At 34.5% G+C, this 17690-nt stretch overlaps 1 protein-coding gene across 2 annotated transcripts in view; it reads left to right on the forward strand.

Moving 5' to 3' along the window:
- Positions 1-17690, forward strand: part of LOC105218571 (glutamate receptor 1) — a 112668-nt gene that overhangs the window by 19956 nt on the left and 75022 nt on the right. For both annotated transcript variants that reach the window (XM_054229451.1, XM_054229452.1), the window contains exons 3-4: positions 13796-13948; positions 14448-14575. In XM_054229451.1, coding sequence (XP_054085426.1) covers positions 13796-13948; positions 14448-14575 — 281 coding nt within the window. The remainder of the gene's footprint in view (positions 1-13795; positions 13949-14447; positions 14576-17690) is intronic.

Consider the following 17690-nt stretch of genomic DNA (forward strand, 5'->3'; position numbering starts at 1 on the left):
TGAGATATCTTAGCAAAATTCAGTAAGCGTATAGTCTTGGATATAATGTAGCTTGACGGCAAAAATATTTTAAATCGGCCATGAAATTATTCCAGTTACCATATAAAGTAAATACTTTTCGTTTTTCTAGTGCATTTTATGCCGAATATAAGTCGAATTGTATGCTTTCATATATATATATATATATTTGGCGTAGGAACCGCTTTAAGCGATTCTAGCCGAATCCACCAGAGCGCGCCACTCATTCCTCCTTTTTGCTTTTTGGCGCCAACTGGAAACACCAAGTGAAGCCAGGTCACTTTGCACTTGGTCTTTCCACCGGAGTGGAGGTCGTCCTCTTCCGCGGCTTTCTCCAGCGGGTACTGCATCGAATACTTTCAGAGCTGGAGTGTTTTCTTCCATCCGTACAACATGACCTAGCCAGCGTAGCCGCTGTCTTTTTATTCGCTGAACTATGTCAATGTCGTCGTATAAATCGTACAGCTCATCGTTCCATCGTCTGCAGTATTCGCCGTTGCCAATGTTTAGAGGACCATAAATCTTACGCAAAACCTTTCTCTCGAAAACCCCAAGAGTCGTCTCATCGGATGTTGTCATCGTCCACGCTTCAGCGCCATACATCAGGACGGGAATAATGAGCGACTTATAGAGTTTGATTTTGGTTCGTCGAGAGAGGACTTTACTTTTCAATTGCCTACTCAGTCCAAAGTTGCACCTGTTGGCAAGAGTGATTCTGCGTTGGATTTCTAGGCTGACATTGTTGGTGTTGTTAATGCTGGTTCCCAGATAAACGAAATTATCTACAACTTCAAAGTTATGACTGTCAACAGTGACGTGGGAGCCAAGACGCGAGTGCGCTGACTGTTTGTTTGATGACAGAAGATATTTCGTCTTGTCCTCATTCACCACCAGACCCATACGCTTCGCTTCTTTATCTAGTCTGGAAAACGCAGAACAAACGGCGCGGTTGTTGCTTCCGATGATATCAATATCATCGGCATACGCCAGGAGCTGTACACTCTTGTAGAAGATTTCATAGTAAAGCTAAATAAATTGCGTGAGCATAAAATATTCGGTTACATCCGAACTTAGCCCTTGCTTATTTGTTTTTATTTTCATTATAACAAACTGAGCTCCGATAAAAGTTATAGTTTGCCTATTTCATTTAACACTCTATTTCAAATTAGATAGACAATTACATTTTTGCGTAGAAGTTGCAAATTTACGAGGGCTGCTATATATGTTGCTGGCCTAATAATGAAAATAGGAATATTTATCAACGAAAATGGTTTTATTGGTTTTCAAAATATTCTCCTTCAAGATTTATACACTTTTGCATGCGCCAATTTTAGAAGCACTTTTTTTGAGCCTTTTTTTGAGCGATTGTCAAATTGTGCGGGATCCAACGAGAACAAACCTTTTTTACGGCCAGGTGTTCATGCAATATCGAATGTATGCTGGTGGGAGAAATGCATAGGCATGCCTCCATCTGAAGGTATGTTACATGACGGTCTTGCATTATCAGTTCACGTACGGCATCGGTGTTTTCTGGCAGAACGGCTGTTTTTTTTGACGACCTTCACGGCATTCGTCTTTGAACGAGCGTCGGCCAGGATTGAATTCATTGTACCAGTTTTTCAAAGTACTATAGGATGGTGCTTCATAGCCATACAAAGATTTTAGTTCATCGATGCACTCTTGTCGCGATAATCCACGTCGAAAGTTGTGAAAAATGATCGCACGAATATGTTCACGAGTTAATTCCATTTTTTGGCCGAGATGAATTTTTTAATTTCCTGTAAATAAAACAATTCACGATTAAATGACAAAACGTTCTGAGTGATGTTATGCTAAAAACTGTCAAACTTTCCAATGGAAATGTCAGATTGCACCTGGCAACACTTAGTGTTGCCTAGGTCAGAAATATATATAGCAGCCCTCGTATTATATTGTATAAACACTTTAATTCAAATATTCTTATTTTCATACTTTCAATATGTTTTAAATACATCCCGAAGAGATTAATATACATAGTATATTAATATGTTATTGAAAAATAGTTGAGTAGTCCTACAAAGTATCACTTTACCCGAAAGTTAATAGTGAATATGAGCGTTCCCATAATACGTCGTTACATTGCTTGTAATTTTAAATATTCTTAACTCGATTTTGAAAACCAAGTGCTACTCAGACCAAAGTACCCTTAATTAATACAATACATAGGTTTTACTAATCTCAGCAAAGCTAGGCCAAGAGCTTCCTGGCTTCGTGTAACCTGAAACTCCGCACAAGAAATACTCTTAGCAAAATTACGACTAACCATAGCATTAGGTGGAGACATTTGGAGGTTTGGGAATGGAGTGTCGTGTTTAAAATAGGACAGTGTGTAAACTAATTCACTTTGGTAGCACAAACGCCACTCTAAACTCTTTGCAATTTCGAACATATGTGCAAATGCGCATGGAACCCACAAACAATGTACACCACCATGACTTCATTCACGTTAGACAAACACATACATGTTTAGAGAGAATGTCGGTATAGTGAAAGTGCTTTCATATATAATATATTTATATATATATGTATATATATACTTATATGTGCCGACTCTGCCTTTTCCTGTCCACCATGCAACACCGTCGTCCCCTGCCATTATAGCAAGTGCATGCATTTCGACATGCATATATAGTAGAATTGTATGTGTGTTACAGCGCTTTTGTTTGCCAACACGTCTGAAACTAATTTTTATGCACCACCACAACGGTGGTCGTTAGCCAGGCAGCAGTAAAAACCGCCGCAGCAGTAGCTATGAGCGTATGTGCTTACCTTTCAACTGCAGCGGCAACTAAGCTAACCACCATGCTCTCTGCCATGGCTGCTTGGCGCTGGTGAAAGGCTGTCCCATAACAATTGCAGCATTAACACTTTTTTATGCAAACGACATTAGCTGCAAAATGGTCGCATTGGCATGAGCTGCCACTGCGCTTGTAGTATGCTGCTGGTTGACTGGGGAGAGCGGGTTGCTTGCTTTGAAGTCACGCGCTCACCTGTCGTCTGTGGCAGATTGTCTGCTGTGTTGTTAGTGGTTGCATTAGCTCTGCTGCCACTTAGTTCACAAAAGACGGTGCTTAGTGCAACACAAATACATACATACGAATGTATATGTTTGACTGTGTGTGTGTTTCTGCCCGGAGGAAATTCGAGTCGTAAAAATCAACACAAAAGCCCTTTTCACTAAGTTTCCGGTCGTTCCATTTATTTTGTATAGAAATTACCGTGCGGACAGAGGAAGGGACGTTTACTATACGACCATGTTTTGTGTTGCTCTTATCGTAACAACAACATTCGTATGTGAGTATGTATGTTCGTGCATACACATATTTTGACTAGGTTTTATTTAAACTTAACCCCGTTTCTTTTAATGTGCAAATTCAGAGGATAACTAGTATGAAAAGCTTGCTTGCTGGGTCAATTACGTACTTACATACATAAATCTAGTGTACAAAAATGCGGAGTTTGACTGGTAAATGGCACTGCAAATAGACTGGATGAACTCTCTTCTTAATTATGGTACAAATATAAGCATTTTGTATGCAAAGCAAGTTAATTATTAGAAAAAAGTAAATAAGCTTCATGAAAAATATCAAGTCAAGAAGTGATGAACGAGTTTTGGGTAAATTTTTTTTTTATTAAATATCAGTAAATGTATATTCCACAAAATAATATATGTAATTATGTGAATCTTTTTTTGTTTTTTTCAAATTTGAAATTATATTTCTATATCAAAATAACTTTTCTAATTTTTTTTTTCAATTTACAATACAGAATAGCTGAGAATGTAAAATTGTGTGCTTTTCCCAACAGATAAATATTCTTTAGCTAAAGTCGTAAATATTCAAACAAGCGGATATTTCATCTAAATGACTCTTTCCACGAATTAAGTTATTAATTATTATAATTCAACATAATTATATATTATAAATTAATCTAAGTAATAGATGATATTTTCTATCGCTCTCTGAAAACGAGTTTTCTATACATATCTTCTTTATATACCATTATATACGTATTTCTTCTGTGTGTGCGTATGCAACATTAAAATCCTCCTAAGCGGATTGACTGATTTTAATGAATTTGTGTGTATTTTGGTGGATTCGGTATTTCAACCCAATTTAAGGAGTCTGGGGTACTCAGGATTTTCAAAAAATCACTTCTTTGTATTTTCGTCAAGTCTTCAAAATATTCTCTGGAAATTTGAAGTTGATCCGATTATTACTTTTCGAGTTATTCGACAAATGAAAAGGAGCGCTCGGGCACTCCAAACTGCTAGTGTGATACCTTAAATGCGATTTTCTTAAAACTATGTTTTTGAATTGAAGACAACTGTACCTCGAAAACCGCTCAGTAGATTTTAATGAAATTTATACAGCTTAAATACATAATAATCCTGGGCCTGGTGAAGCTTGTTTTTTCAAATATTTCGATTTTTTAAGAACCCGAAAATGTAGAAAAAAATTTCCTGAGGCCACCACTTTGATAATTTTTATATTCTCGCAACCTATTGCACAGAGTATTATAGTTTTGTTCACATAACCGTTGTTTGTGTCACCAAGAAATAGAAGAGTTAGATATGGGGTTATATATATGTATAAATGATCAGGATGACGAGTGGAGTTGAAATACGGATGTCTGTCTGTCCGTCTGTCCGTCCGTCCCTCCGTGCAAGCGATAACTTGAGTAAAAATTGAGATATCTTAATGAAACTTGGAACACATGTTCCTTGGGACCATGAGAGGGTTGCTTTCGAAAATGAGCAAAATCGGTCCACTGCCACGCCCGCAAAATGGCGAAAACCAAAAACACATAAAGTGTCATAACTAAGCCATAAATAAAGTTATAACAGTAAAATTTGGAATAAAGGATCGCACTTGGAAGGGGCATATTTGGATGTAATTTTCTTGGGGAAGTGGGCAAGGCCCCGCCCCCAAATCGGTTATTTGTATATATCTCACAAACCAATGAAGCTATATAAACCAAACTTTCTGCAGTCGATTCTCTTACGTACCCCACCACACACCATGAAAATAGTTGAAATCGGATAATAACCACGCCCACCTCCCATACAAAGGTTAGGTTGAAAATTACTAAAAGTGGGTTTACTCACTAACGAAAAACGTCAGAAACACTAAATTTCGCATAAGAAATGGCAGATGGAAGCTGCACTCAGATTTTTTACAAAATGGAAAATGGGCGTGGCGTCGCCCACTTATGGGTCAAAAACCATATCTCAGGAACTACTCGACCGATTTCAATGAAACTTTGTTTGTAATAGTTTCCTTACTTCCCAATAATATGTTATGAAAATTGGCCAAATCGCTTCACAACCACGCCTTCTTCCTATATACCAGAAATTTGAAGACGATCTGAATTGTTTACTTTACAATATATAAAGTAAACGCTAGTGAAGATATCGATGCAGAACTTTGCACAAATACTACGTTTATAGTGTGGCAGCCCCATTCTAAAAATCGCCAAAATCGGACCATATGTTTTCAAGACCCCATATATCGAACATGAGGACCTCGGTGCTTCTAACCTAATATTAGGGTTTCTAAAAATCAATGGACTTTATATAATATATATGAGGAATATGTAGGTCAAATTGTGTATTATATAATAGTAATTAAGTTAAATAAATAAATTGCGAGAGTATAAAATGTTCGGTTACACCCGAACTTAGCCCTTCCTTACTTGTTGAGATAGATTTTTTTTGTTGAAGTGTGATTATCTATCTATAAAACTAATTTTTTTCATTCGATTGATTTTAGATGAGTCTCCAAGGACTTATGATAGTCACCAGGACCTTTTTTAGCAACTGGGTCACCACAAACAGCTATAACTTTGAAAATTACATTTTTATACTCTCGCAACAAAGTTGCTAAAGAGAGTATTATAGTTTTGTTCACATAACGTTTGTTTGTAACACCCAAAACTAAACGAGTTAGATATAGGGTTATATATACCAAAGTGATCAGGGTGAAGAGTGGAGTTCAAATCCGAATGTCTGTCTGTCCGTCCGTCCGTCCGTCCGTCCGTCTGTGCAAGCTGTAACTTGAGTAAAAATCAAGATATCTTGATGAAACTTGGCACAATTATTTCTTGGCACCATAGGAAGGTTGCTTTCGAAAATGAGCAAAATCTGACCACTGCCACGCCCACAAAATGGCGAAAACCGAAAACACATAAAGTGCCATAACTAAGCCATAAATAAAGCTATGGAAATAAAATTTGGTATGAAGGATCGCACTATGAAGGGGCATATGTGGATGTATTTTTTTTTGAGGAAGTAGGCGTGGCTCCGCCCCCTACTAAGTTTTTTGTACATATCTCGGAAACCAATAGAGCTATATAAACCAAATTTTCTGCAGTCGTTTTTTTTAGCCACTTCTTAATACATTCCAAAAATGAAAGAAATCGGATAATAACCACGCCCACCTCCCATACAAAAGTTAGGTTGACAATTACTAAAAGTGGGTTAACTCACTAACGAAAAACGCCAGAAACACTAAATTTCACCTAAGAAATGGCAGATGGAAGCTGCACTCAGATTTTTTTTACAAAATGGAAAATGGGCGTGGCATCGTCCACATATGGGTCTAAAACCATATCTCAGGAACTACTCGACCGATTTTATTGAAACTTGGTTTCTAATAGTTTCTTTACATCCCAATGATATGTTGTGAAAATAGGCCAAATCGCTTCACAACTACACCTACTTCCTATATACCAGAACTTTGAAGACGATCTGAATCGTTTACATTAAAATGTATAAAATAAGAAATAGTGAAGATATCGGTGCAGAACTTTGCACAAACAGTATGTTTATAGTGTGGCAGCCCCATTCTAAAAATCGCCGAAAACGGACCATAGGTTTTTAAGGCCCCATATATCGAACACGAGGACCTCGGTGCTTCTAACCTAATATTATGGTTTCCAATTTTCAATGGACTTTATACAATATATATGACAAATATGTGGGTCAAATGCTGTATTATATAATATAAATAAAGTTAAATAAATAAATTGCGAGAGTATAAAATGTTCGGTTACACCCGAACTTAGCCCTTCCTTACTTGTTTTGTTAAATTTTGGTGACTTAAAGTCAAAACATTATGCAATAATGTCATATTATTACATTTGTAAAATAACATGATTTAAAGCAAAAAAAAAAAAAATCTGAAAATTCTTATTTTTTTGCGTCTCTAAATAAAATTAATTAAATGATAAATTTAATTAAATTTAAATAAATAATAAATTGTTGTTAATTTAGGAATGCTTTTAAAATTCAGAAAAATATTTTGAAACTTTGTATCTCTGTATCGTTATTGTTACAAAAATATCGTTTGTATATGCATGATTACGTTGTAGATCCTAATGAAATTATCTGCTATCCGGTAGAAATATTAAATTCACTTGATATACTTTGAATGCCACCAAAAATTATTTGTTTTTGTACTCACATTAAGTACACAATGTCATCACGATAAATAAAGTACTTTTTAATTTAAAATACAAAACTGTAATATCTTATAAGTTTCAGTTTCAACTTTTTCGCCTTTAAGGAAAAGATATTTAATCAAAACGGTCCAGAGTGTTACAGTTTCTAAAAAAAATGTTGAGATTAATACACCAACTAAATAAGTGTGTACAGAAAAGTATCTACTGGGTCCGTTGGTATTCGAGTACATACATAATTATCAAGAAAGACTCTTTATTGATTTGCGAGGACAGAAAGTTTTCGCAAAAATAATAAACCAATAAATAAACCGGGTCCCCAAAACACGATTTATGCAATTTGAAGCAATTTAAAGAAAATATTTGAATAAAAAATATCTTAATTATTATAAACTATACAAAATTTAAGGAAACAAGTAAAATTTTTTTTTTTTTAATTTTTGTTGATATTCATATTTAACCCATTATTGCCCGATAATAGATACCGTACGATTTTTTTGAAAACTTATGGGGAGTTTATATAGCAGCTCTGCGAGATTTTAGATTTATAACTTTCAGCATACCTGAGATATGCAATGGGTTATAAAATACCCAATGGGCTAATAAAGGTTCTAAATGCACCTGAATTTTAAGATTTATGACTACCTGCTCATCAGCTGATCAGCAAGTGTCGATCAAAATCAGTTGTGTTACGAAGTAGATGCAAAGTGAAATTGAAAATGTGGACTAATGCGGGTGTCGACATTGTGTAATAAATATAAATATATAAAACAAGTAAGGAAGAGCTAAGTTCGGGTGTAACCGAACATTTTATACTCTCGCAATTTATTTATTTAACTTTATTTATATTATATAATACACAATTTGACCCACATATTCGTCATATATATTGTATAAACTCCATTGAAAGTTGAAAACCATAATATTAGGTTAGAAGCACCGAGGTCTTCGTGTTCGATATATGGGGCCTTAAAAACCTATGGTCCGATTTCGGCGATTTTTAGAATAAATTAAAACGACTGCAGAAAGTTTGGTTTATATAGCTCTATTGCTTTCCGAGATACATACAAAAAACGCATTTGGGGGCGGGGCCACGGCCACCTTCCCAAAAAAAATTACATCCAAATATGCCCCTTCATAGTGCGATCCTTCATACCAAATTTTATTTCCATAGCTTCATTTATGGCTTAGTTATGGCAATTTATGTGTTTTCGGTTTTCGCCATTTTGTGGGCGTGGCAGTGGTCCGATTTTGCTCATTTTCGAACTTAGCCTTCTTATGGTGCCAAGAAATAAGTGTGCCAAGTTTCATTAAGATATCTTAATTTTTAGTCAAGTTACAGTTTGCACAGACGGACGGACGGACGGACACTCTTCACCGTGATCACTTTGGTATATATAACCATATAACTAACTCGTTTAGTTTTGGGTGTTACAAACAATCGTTATGTGAACAAAATTGTAATACTCTCTAGCAACTTTGTTGCGAGAGTATAAAAACTCATCAAATGTATAGACAACGAAAGTTTTTTATGTGCAAAATATGACAACTCTATAGTTATGAGTCAATTTGACTTCCGTGTGGAAATTGCAGAAGCTTTTATAATTAAAGCCGTTCCACGGCGATCTGGTGGAGGGCGCAATGTCGGGCTGGAAAATATCAGTAAACGGCTTCGCTCATTTAATATCAAAAATGGAAAGACGTGGTCTCTGCCATCAATGTGGAGGCAAATTGAATTTGGTTGAATTGAATTGAATTGAAAAGAATCAATAAATTTACAAAAGTAAGATTTGGTTAGATTAAATATGAATTAATATTAAAACGATTAAAAAACTACATATGTTTATATATTTAAACAAAAACGAAATTTCAATTTCACTAAGCATACAGTACACACATCTGCCTAATGGGTACTTCAATACCCAACTGTGTATAGTTGGCTCCAGGGTCTCACGGGGTTAAGAATAACTTTTTTTGTTTGTTAATTACTTTACAACAACCAGTTATGATTTATTTTACTCGTATTTCTTTTGTGTAGTTTGCTGGAAAGATTTGAAAATACATTTTCCGATTTTTGACATTAAAAACGAGCACCTATTTATCGAATGTTTTGTCCTGTCTTAGGCTGCGTGCATGTCGGAGCTGCGATAAGTGATAAGAGCGTCGATAAGAGCGAAGCGTAGAAAATTGATACATGTAATTTAATACAAGTGTGCATGTCGGAGCAGCGCGCGAACTCACTCTTTGCTGGCTATCATCGATAAAAGCGTAGAAATTGTAGGTCAGCAATTTCTTCGCTCTTATCGATGATGGACACGGAAGACTTAATAAGAATTAAGATGAAGATCTTTGTTTTTTTTTTTAAGTTTATTGCCTCATGTGAAAAATATGTCTTCATCGGATAAAATACTATACCGAATAAAGGTATTCCAGCTGACACATGAATGGATTAACCCAAAAATTTGGCAATTTCGCCAGCCTTGATGAAGTCGATCCCAAATTTGAGACAGAATGTAATCGAATGTATCGCTTGTCATTCTCATGTATTCGAAAAACTTTTTTGGATCCTGTCTCAAGCTACAATAAAGATGATGAAATTCTCCGAAATTTTGCCTTTCTTGATTTATAGGATGCGCTGAAAACGAGCGTTTTGTCCCCTCAATATTATGCATATGATAATATGCAGCAGTAGATGTCAACAACAAAATATTTTTTTCTTCAGAATCACTCATTTTTTTAGCTGTTCACTATACAAAACTTAAATTGCAAATGCAATTTACGCTCTTATCGCAGCTCTGTTATGCACACCACACAAAACTATAACTCGACGCTATGCTCTTGTCGCTGCTCTTATCGACGCTCTTATCGCTTATCGCAGCTCCGACATGGACGCAGCCTTAGAACGAGTATATATTGCTTCGCATTTCCACTATGATTTAGAAAAAACAACAACAACTTCCGAGATATGATTCTTCGCGTGAACACTGTTGCATGGGTTTTTAAATACCCATCGGGCGGAAATGGGTTACGTCTAACCTACTACTATGAACGTGTTTTCAATTTCATATGAAGTCCATTCTCATATTCTAAAGTCAAATTTAAATTACGACGGTAGATTTAGAATGTGCTTATAGCATCATAGCTAAATGAAACAGGTTAATAATATAATTCTAGATTCTAGATAATTTCTCAATAATCTTAAGCGGTATAGAAAAGTTGAACCAATACTTTGCTGCAACTTTCCTTTCTTTTAATCCAGAAAATAAGCTCTTGTTAAATTGTGTGCAAGTGCTCTTAGTTTTCCAGCAAATATTATATAATATCTTAATAGAAGAACTTGCCTTCGATGTGGCCTCCACTACCGTTTAGCAGTAAACAATACGACTAGAGCAGCCAACACACGATGTTTATAAACATTTGTTGTATTTGTGCGTGATTATATACATCAACAATTGCACATACATACAAACATATGTATGGGTGTATTTTCCAGGAACGATTTGTGCCCGCACTTTGTCTTCATATTTACTTTCAACTCATTACGGCAGATACTGTTTAGCTCGTGTTGTTCTTTGCCTTTCTCGGTTTTATTTATTTTTTCCTGAATTTAATACGAATGGCACACATTTCTTTGTTTTTATCGTTTTGAATGTTTGTTTGTGTTGCTGCGCAAGTTTTGTTATCAGCCGACAAATGCTGCCACCATTGCTTGCGGATGCTGCCATTCACAGCCGCCGACTGACTGCGAACGCGGCAGGAAGATTTCACTAAATTGTTTTGCTGTTTCGTTCACTTCGCTGCTTTTGCTGTCACAAACTCCGTTCCAGCCACAACAGGCGTTGCCACTGTCATGCCTCTGCTGTGCACCAGCGGTTTGCCGAATGCAATTGTGTGCGTGCGGATTTATGGAGTGTGCATTTGTTAGCATTCTGCTCGGCTGCTGTTGTCATTAAATTAGCTATTTTTAGTATATATAAAATCTTTAAAATGCGGAATAACACACACGTGTGAGCATTATAAAATTAAACTTTATTGAAATGAGTTTTAACCTAATATATTTCATTGTTCACTCTAACATTATACGAGTATAATTGGAATACTACTACTACCACTTTTCACAAATATATTTTACCGTTGGCCTTTAATAGAAGAAAAATTGTAAATGGTTTTAGAAAGATAAGATATTCCACAAATATCTCGGTGAGGAAGGATATGCTTGGTGTTTAGTGGGATCATCTACTATAAGCTGGTTTCTTTCGAACAAAACTTTTAATTTGAGCCTGGTCAATTGGACCGTCTTTTAGGAAGCAATTGACCAGAAGCAGAAACGCTCCGGGAGGTTGTTTAGGAGATTCATGTCCATCCCTATGATCATGTCCATCTATGAAAGATTTTGCTGGTAAAAACAATTTTGTGAACGCGTTTTCCAATATACGTACAAGAGGTTAACCAATTTTATAGACTATTTGTGAGATCAGAATAAAAAATTAAATATTTTCTCCAAATATATTCAAAAAACGTTTGCTTTTTTCCGAGGTACACAGTATAAAACTAAATAGAACTACGTTTTGATACACCTAAAGTTTTTCCTCTTATTTTAAAGTGTCAATCGTTGGTTTATGTGCTTAAGACTAAACATAATGAAGACCACAAGGGTTTCATTATACCACTTTACATGATTCACAAATAAGTATATAAATAACGCTTATTTAACCACATCCACAAACTGGGATATTAAAGTCATGTCATATTTCATTTTTACGACCGACATAAATGTTAATTTAATTTTTCTCACTTATAACTATAGGCGCATTAAAAAGTTTGAAGTCAAGTGGTTTGATGCAAAATATTTTTAACTGAATATACTCGTACGTTCATAAAAAGGAACAAATATATTGTAAAATAAAGTAACTTAAACCACCTATTATTTGAAATATGTTTTGAGTTCGCACATTTCAGGGCGCTCAATGGGTTCATCATACGCAGCGTACGCCTTTTATATAAAGCTATTGCATGAAATATGGGCAGGGAATTTAAATTGTTTTATGGCATCATATTTTATTACGCCACTGCTTGAAATTATGTCTGACTCAATGAATTAAGGAAGCCAAATGAATTAAGCTTAGCCAAATATTTGTATTTATAAGAACAAAAGAACACTGAAATTAAAAAAAAATAATAATAATTTAATGATTTTGAAGTATAGACAAAAAAATATTGTTAATATAAAAAAATGATAAAAACTATTTAACACCTATTAAACTCGCTATTGGAGTCCAATTCTCTAATTATCCGAAAAATTTCAATATTTTATTTTATTTTCATAGTCAGAATCCAAGTTTGAAATATTTTTGCTTAAAAAAAACCCAGATTATTTGCGTATATCAAGGGATTAAGTCAGCAGCTTAAGCGTAAATATTTTTTTGAACGACGTCTTCTTGTAGATAAATTCAAAGCTCTGTGTGAAATTAGTGGATGCAAAAGTTACTCCATAATTTCATAAATAATCACCAACAATTTCTGAAAAAGTCAAATATTTAACAACGACAAAAGTGTTTGCACCTTTAGCATTAATTACTGCCAAAAGACTTGTAATTGTGATTGTGGTATGTTTTCTCAGGAGTCTTTCAATCTATTTAAAATGTCTTTTAGTGTGATATCTGTCGAACTTATCATTAAAATATTGCTATAAATGCTTAATAGGATTTAAATTAGAGGTTTAGGCAAGCGATTTTTGATGGAAATATACTTTCGTAACCCGACCCTGTTGGTACATAAAGTTATATGCTAAGTCCATTTCTTTTGCTGAGCGCTCTAAATTTGTACTTAGCATTACTCCGTAGGACTCTGCAACTACAGCAACCACAAACTAAAACATTTAAACCGAACTTATTGGTGCAATGGATGTACTCACTTTGGAGCCTCTCCTGACTCTTTTATCAAACTTTTTGGCTTCCTTTCGTATTTTTTTATTAAAATTTGCTCCCATTACTCCAAATTAGTATTTTCCTAAAAATATTCAATTAATAGTAAAAAATGTGGGGGGTATCCATAATTTTGTCGGATACTGTATGTATAATATAGGTAGTTTCGTAAAATCCATGAATATAGAATATATAAATAAGGATTAGAGTAGTCAAATTAATAGTAATACATTAAAATGGAATATATTTGCTAATATACATATGTATATAAATAATATATTATAATTTATATAATCGAAACAAAGTAATAATTATCAGTAAAAAAAAAATAATTTCTTATTTTCTCTTCTTTTCAGGTGCCATATTTGAGCAGGGCACCGATGAGGTACAATCCGCGTTTAAATACGCAATGCTCAATCACAATCTCAACGTATCGTCACGCCGTTTCGAGCTGCAAGCATACGTCGATGTCATCAATACGGCGGATGCATTTAAATTGTCACGCTTAAGTACGTCGAGGCGAAAATTATACGAGCAACATGCATCACTCACACAAAAGCACACTCATCAATGCATAATATTAACATTTGAGTAGCGCACGTGACTGCAGCACGGTGGCCTTGTGTGGCAACTGTGGCTGTGGCAAGCGCACGCGAATGTGTGCCATTTTTGCTGTTGGATTGCCGCAAGCGCGCTGCGGCTGTCAATGCTGCTGCTGCTGCTACTGCTGCTGTCACCGTGGCTCTGATTAATTATGCACATTTTCCAGATTTAAACAGAACAATCCCCATTCACATGCATTTACGCAACATACTTAACACCATTCACACATAGTACATACACACACACACACACATACACACATTCATGTTACAATACATAAGCAATTTTTAATTATTTGCTTTTGTTTTTCTTCTATTCTCATATTTAATGCTGCATCGCTGGCAAACATCGCAACTTTGCATTCATGTCAATACTTGTTCGTATGCACGTGCGTGCGCCTCACAGTATGCAATCAATTTTCGCGTGGCGTTTATTCCATGTTGGGCGCCGTATCACCGGATTCATTTGATACATTGCACTCGTACAGCAATACGTTTCAAATGCCATTCGTGACACCATGGTTTCCAGAGAAAGTAAGCCGGAATTCCACACTAGTTCTATTATATAAAACAAATAAAAAATCGAAAAAAGAACTCTGAAACAATAAAAATAAATAAAATCACATAAACAATACAAATATGCAAGGCAAAAAAGCATGCGCGAGTGCGGATATTTGAAAAGGCAAAATTTGTGACAGCACCGAACACAACAAACTTTTTCAACACTTAAACAAACAATCACACATATACATATGCATATAAAAGTATATATATATATATGAACACATATGTATGTAGATAAATAATAAACGTGAAATTTTCATGAAAATATCGATAGTCGAGCACTGCAGCTGCCGCTGTGCCATTTTTCCAACGCACTTGACTTGCTGCCATTGTTTTTTGTTTCGTTTTGCTCAACTCGAATTGCTTTGTGTTGCGGCTTTTGTATTTGTTGCAGTTTTATATGCGGATTTTTTGCGGCATATTGTCGCTACCGAAATGTGTTAAGTGTGCAGTTGCTCGAGTGGTTGAGTGAAACAAAAAAAAAAGTAGTAGCTGCAACATATGATACCAATATACAAAATAAAAGTATATACATATTTGTGTGCATATATTCGAACATAAACTTCAAAACCCGAATTTTCCACTCATTGCGTTGAAATAACAAGTGCCACAATAACAAAAGCTTTTACGATTTAGATTTAAAATCAGTTTCTCACTCGTTTAAGCTTTAGAGAGACATTCCTCTATACAATTTAAATAAATGCAAAGCATTTTCACACTATAATGCATTTTATAGGGGTACGTTTAAGGGAATATGGATCAACTTTTAAACGAAAATATCATTTTATGGCATGCAATTTAACATAAAGGATCATCGTTTTTCTATCAAATAAATATATTTATTTCGTTTTAGCTGTCTTACTATTTCTTAGTAGGATTAGGATCCATTGCAACTTCTTAAAAATTCAGTTATTCTACTATCATATTAAAACTCAATACAACTAGTATTCGTAAAAGAAGACAATTATCTAAAATATATTAATGATACAATGCAATGGTTCAAGTGAAGATATTATAATTAGGATTATGTCCATTTAAATAAATTTTTCCCCCTAGCTAAACTCTTAATAATTATATTTAAAACAGACCATAAACATAAAATTCCAATTCCAAAATATTATATTTTCTGGATGCGAATGAGCTAGGTTTGGTCTGTATACCCCTATTAATTTTTCCTGCATTCTGTTAAATATCTAAAATGAATGAAATCGGTCGGGGCTTTCGTTCTTATATACAAATATTTCGTTCTTCTGATTGACAACATACAAAATATATTTTTACTTTTCGAACCTTAATGATAATAGTGGGAGATAATACAATAAGCCTTAATACAATGCAGTTTATTGTTAAAAATATCTGAAGTCCACACTTTCGCAATACAATACTTTATACCCCACTAGTTGGGTTAACTCAGTACATATATATGATTTCGTTTTAGATGTTAGGCACTCTAGGACTCTAAATAAAGGATCGTTCACTTAAAATCTGTACGCACTGTTAGGGCCGATTTACCGTTATTTGAATCTAAAAAAGTTCAGTTGATCTGAGTTCGTAATTGATACACAGTTATGTAAGTGATTTTTCAATGCAATTTAATATCATATTTTTACGTGAAATGGAGTACGATAATCGAAGTTTAATAGTGAACGAATTCATAGCAATCATGGTCAGGTTCAAAATTGCAAAAAAATATTAAAATTGTCAAAAGCAACAGTTTTAGGTATGATTAAACGGTACAAAGCTACTTTGATCATAGAAATAACTACAAAAAATTATTTATATTAAAAGACCAGCACGTAATTTATAATTTGTAATGAAGATATTTGCTCCAATAAAGGAAAAATACCGGGTTAGCTGAACCGAAATTACTGAAAATTCGGGGCTAGTATAAGCATCGGCCGGCGGATATGTTCAAATGCATACCATGCAATTAAGTATCCAAACAGAACTGATGAACAGAATATTTTGAAAGTGAATGAAAATTTAACAAAGGTCAAAGACTGTTTTTTAATTTATTACAAAACTTATATCAAACTCGACTGAAAACTGAAAAAAAATACAACAAATTTATAAATTCGTTCAAAAAGTTATGATTTTTAGACAATACGCTCTTATGGCTTTAAAAGCCGTACTATCGTCACTTCGGCCACAATTACATCTACATTTATATAAAAGAGTGTCTTGAGAAAAGATTTCTAACATTTATTCGACACCAGTTTTTATTCTTTTGAAAAAGTCTGGCCGTTTTTGGCAAGCATAATTTATTTTTTCATTGCCATGAAGTGGTATCAAAGCAAGATGGTGGTGGTAATTCTTAATCCCCCTAATTGTTCAAAGATTCGCCCAAAAGAAAAATATTGGGCGATAGTTAAAAATAAGACTTAATGGTACCTTTGTTTAATAAATATGTGGGCAAAGAAACAAGTAAAACTGTTCAAAAGTTAAAGTCCTCTATTAAAAAAATACCGATAGTTTCTTATTTAATAAAGATGTATTTCCAAAATACAGTGACGCGTGAAAACCCTTTAGAGTTTTGAGTGCTGAAATTGACGAACTATCAGATACAATGGATTGACTTTTTTTGCAATTACTATCTGAATAATATTTCCATACCTACAGTGTACTTTAATCCAAAAACCCCGTTTTTTAAACCTACCTAACCTCTTAAAGATTAAGCAAAAAAAAATGTTGATCGTAACAATAACTCACTCACTTAATTTCGCCTTAAATACAATATGTCCAGTAATGTTCTGTTTTATTACATACAATTTATGTAGCGCCCATAAATTTTATTTAATCATATTTTTATTAAATGTTAATCATACGCCTCAGTGGTAATAAAGCAGATTTTAACTAAAACAATAAAGATGCCCCCATTTGTTGGAGTGTTCAGTGTCTGTCGTGAAAAATAACAGTACACAAATGTGCCAGCTACTATGTTGTAGGCAACAAAAAACTGTGGACAAAGGCCTGCGGCAACAATAAGCCGTTTCCGAAAATTTATGAAATGCTTAATAAAGTTATAAATGTCCAAAACTGTACGCAGCACACAAATCATAATAAATTCAGCTTTTATTCGTTTTGT

Source organism: Zeugodacus cucurbitae, chromosome 4 (assembly GCF_028554725.1).
Source record: "Zeugodacus cucurbitae isolate PBARC_wt_2022May chromosome 4, idZeuCucr1.2, whole genome shotgun sequence".
Lineage (NCBI taxonomy): Eukaryota > Metazoa > Arthropoda > Insecta > Diptera > Tephritidae > Zeugodacus > Zeugodacus cucurbitae.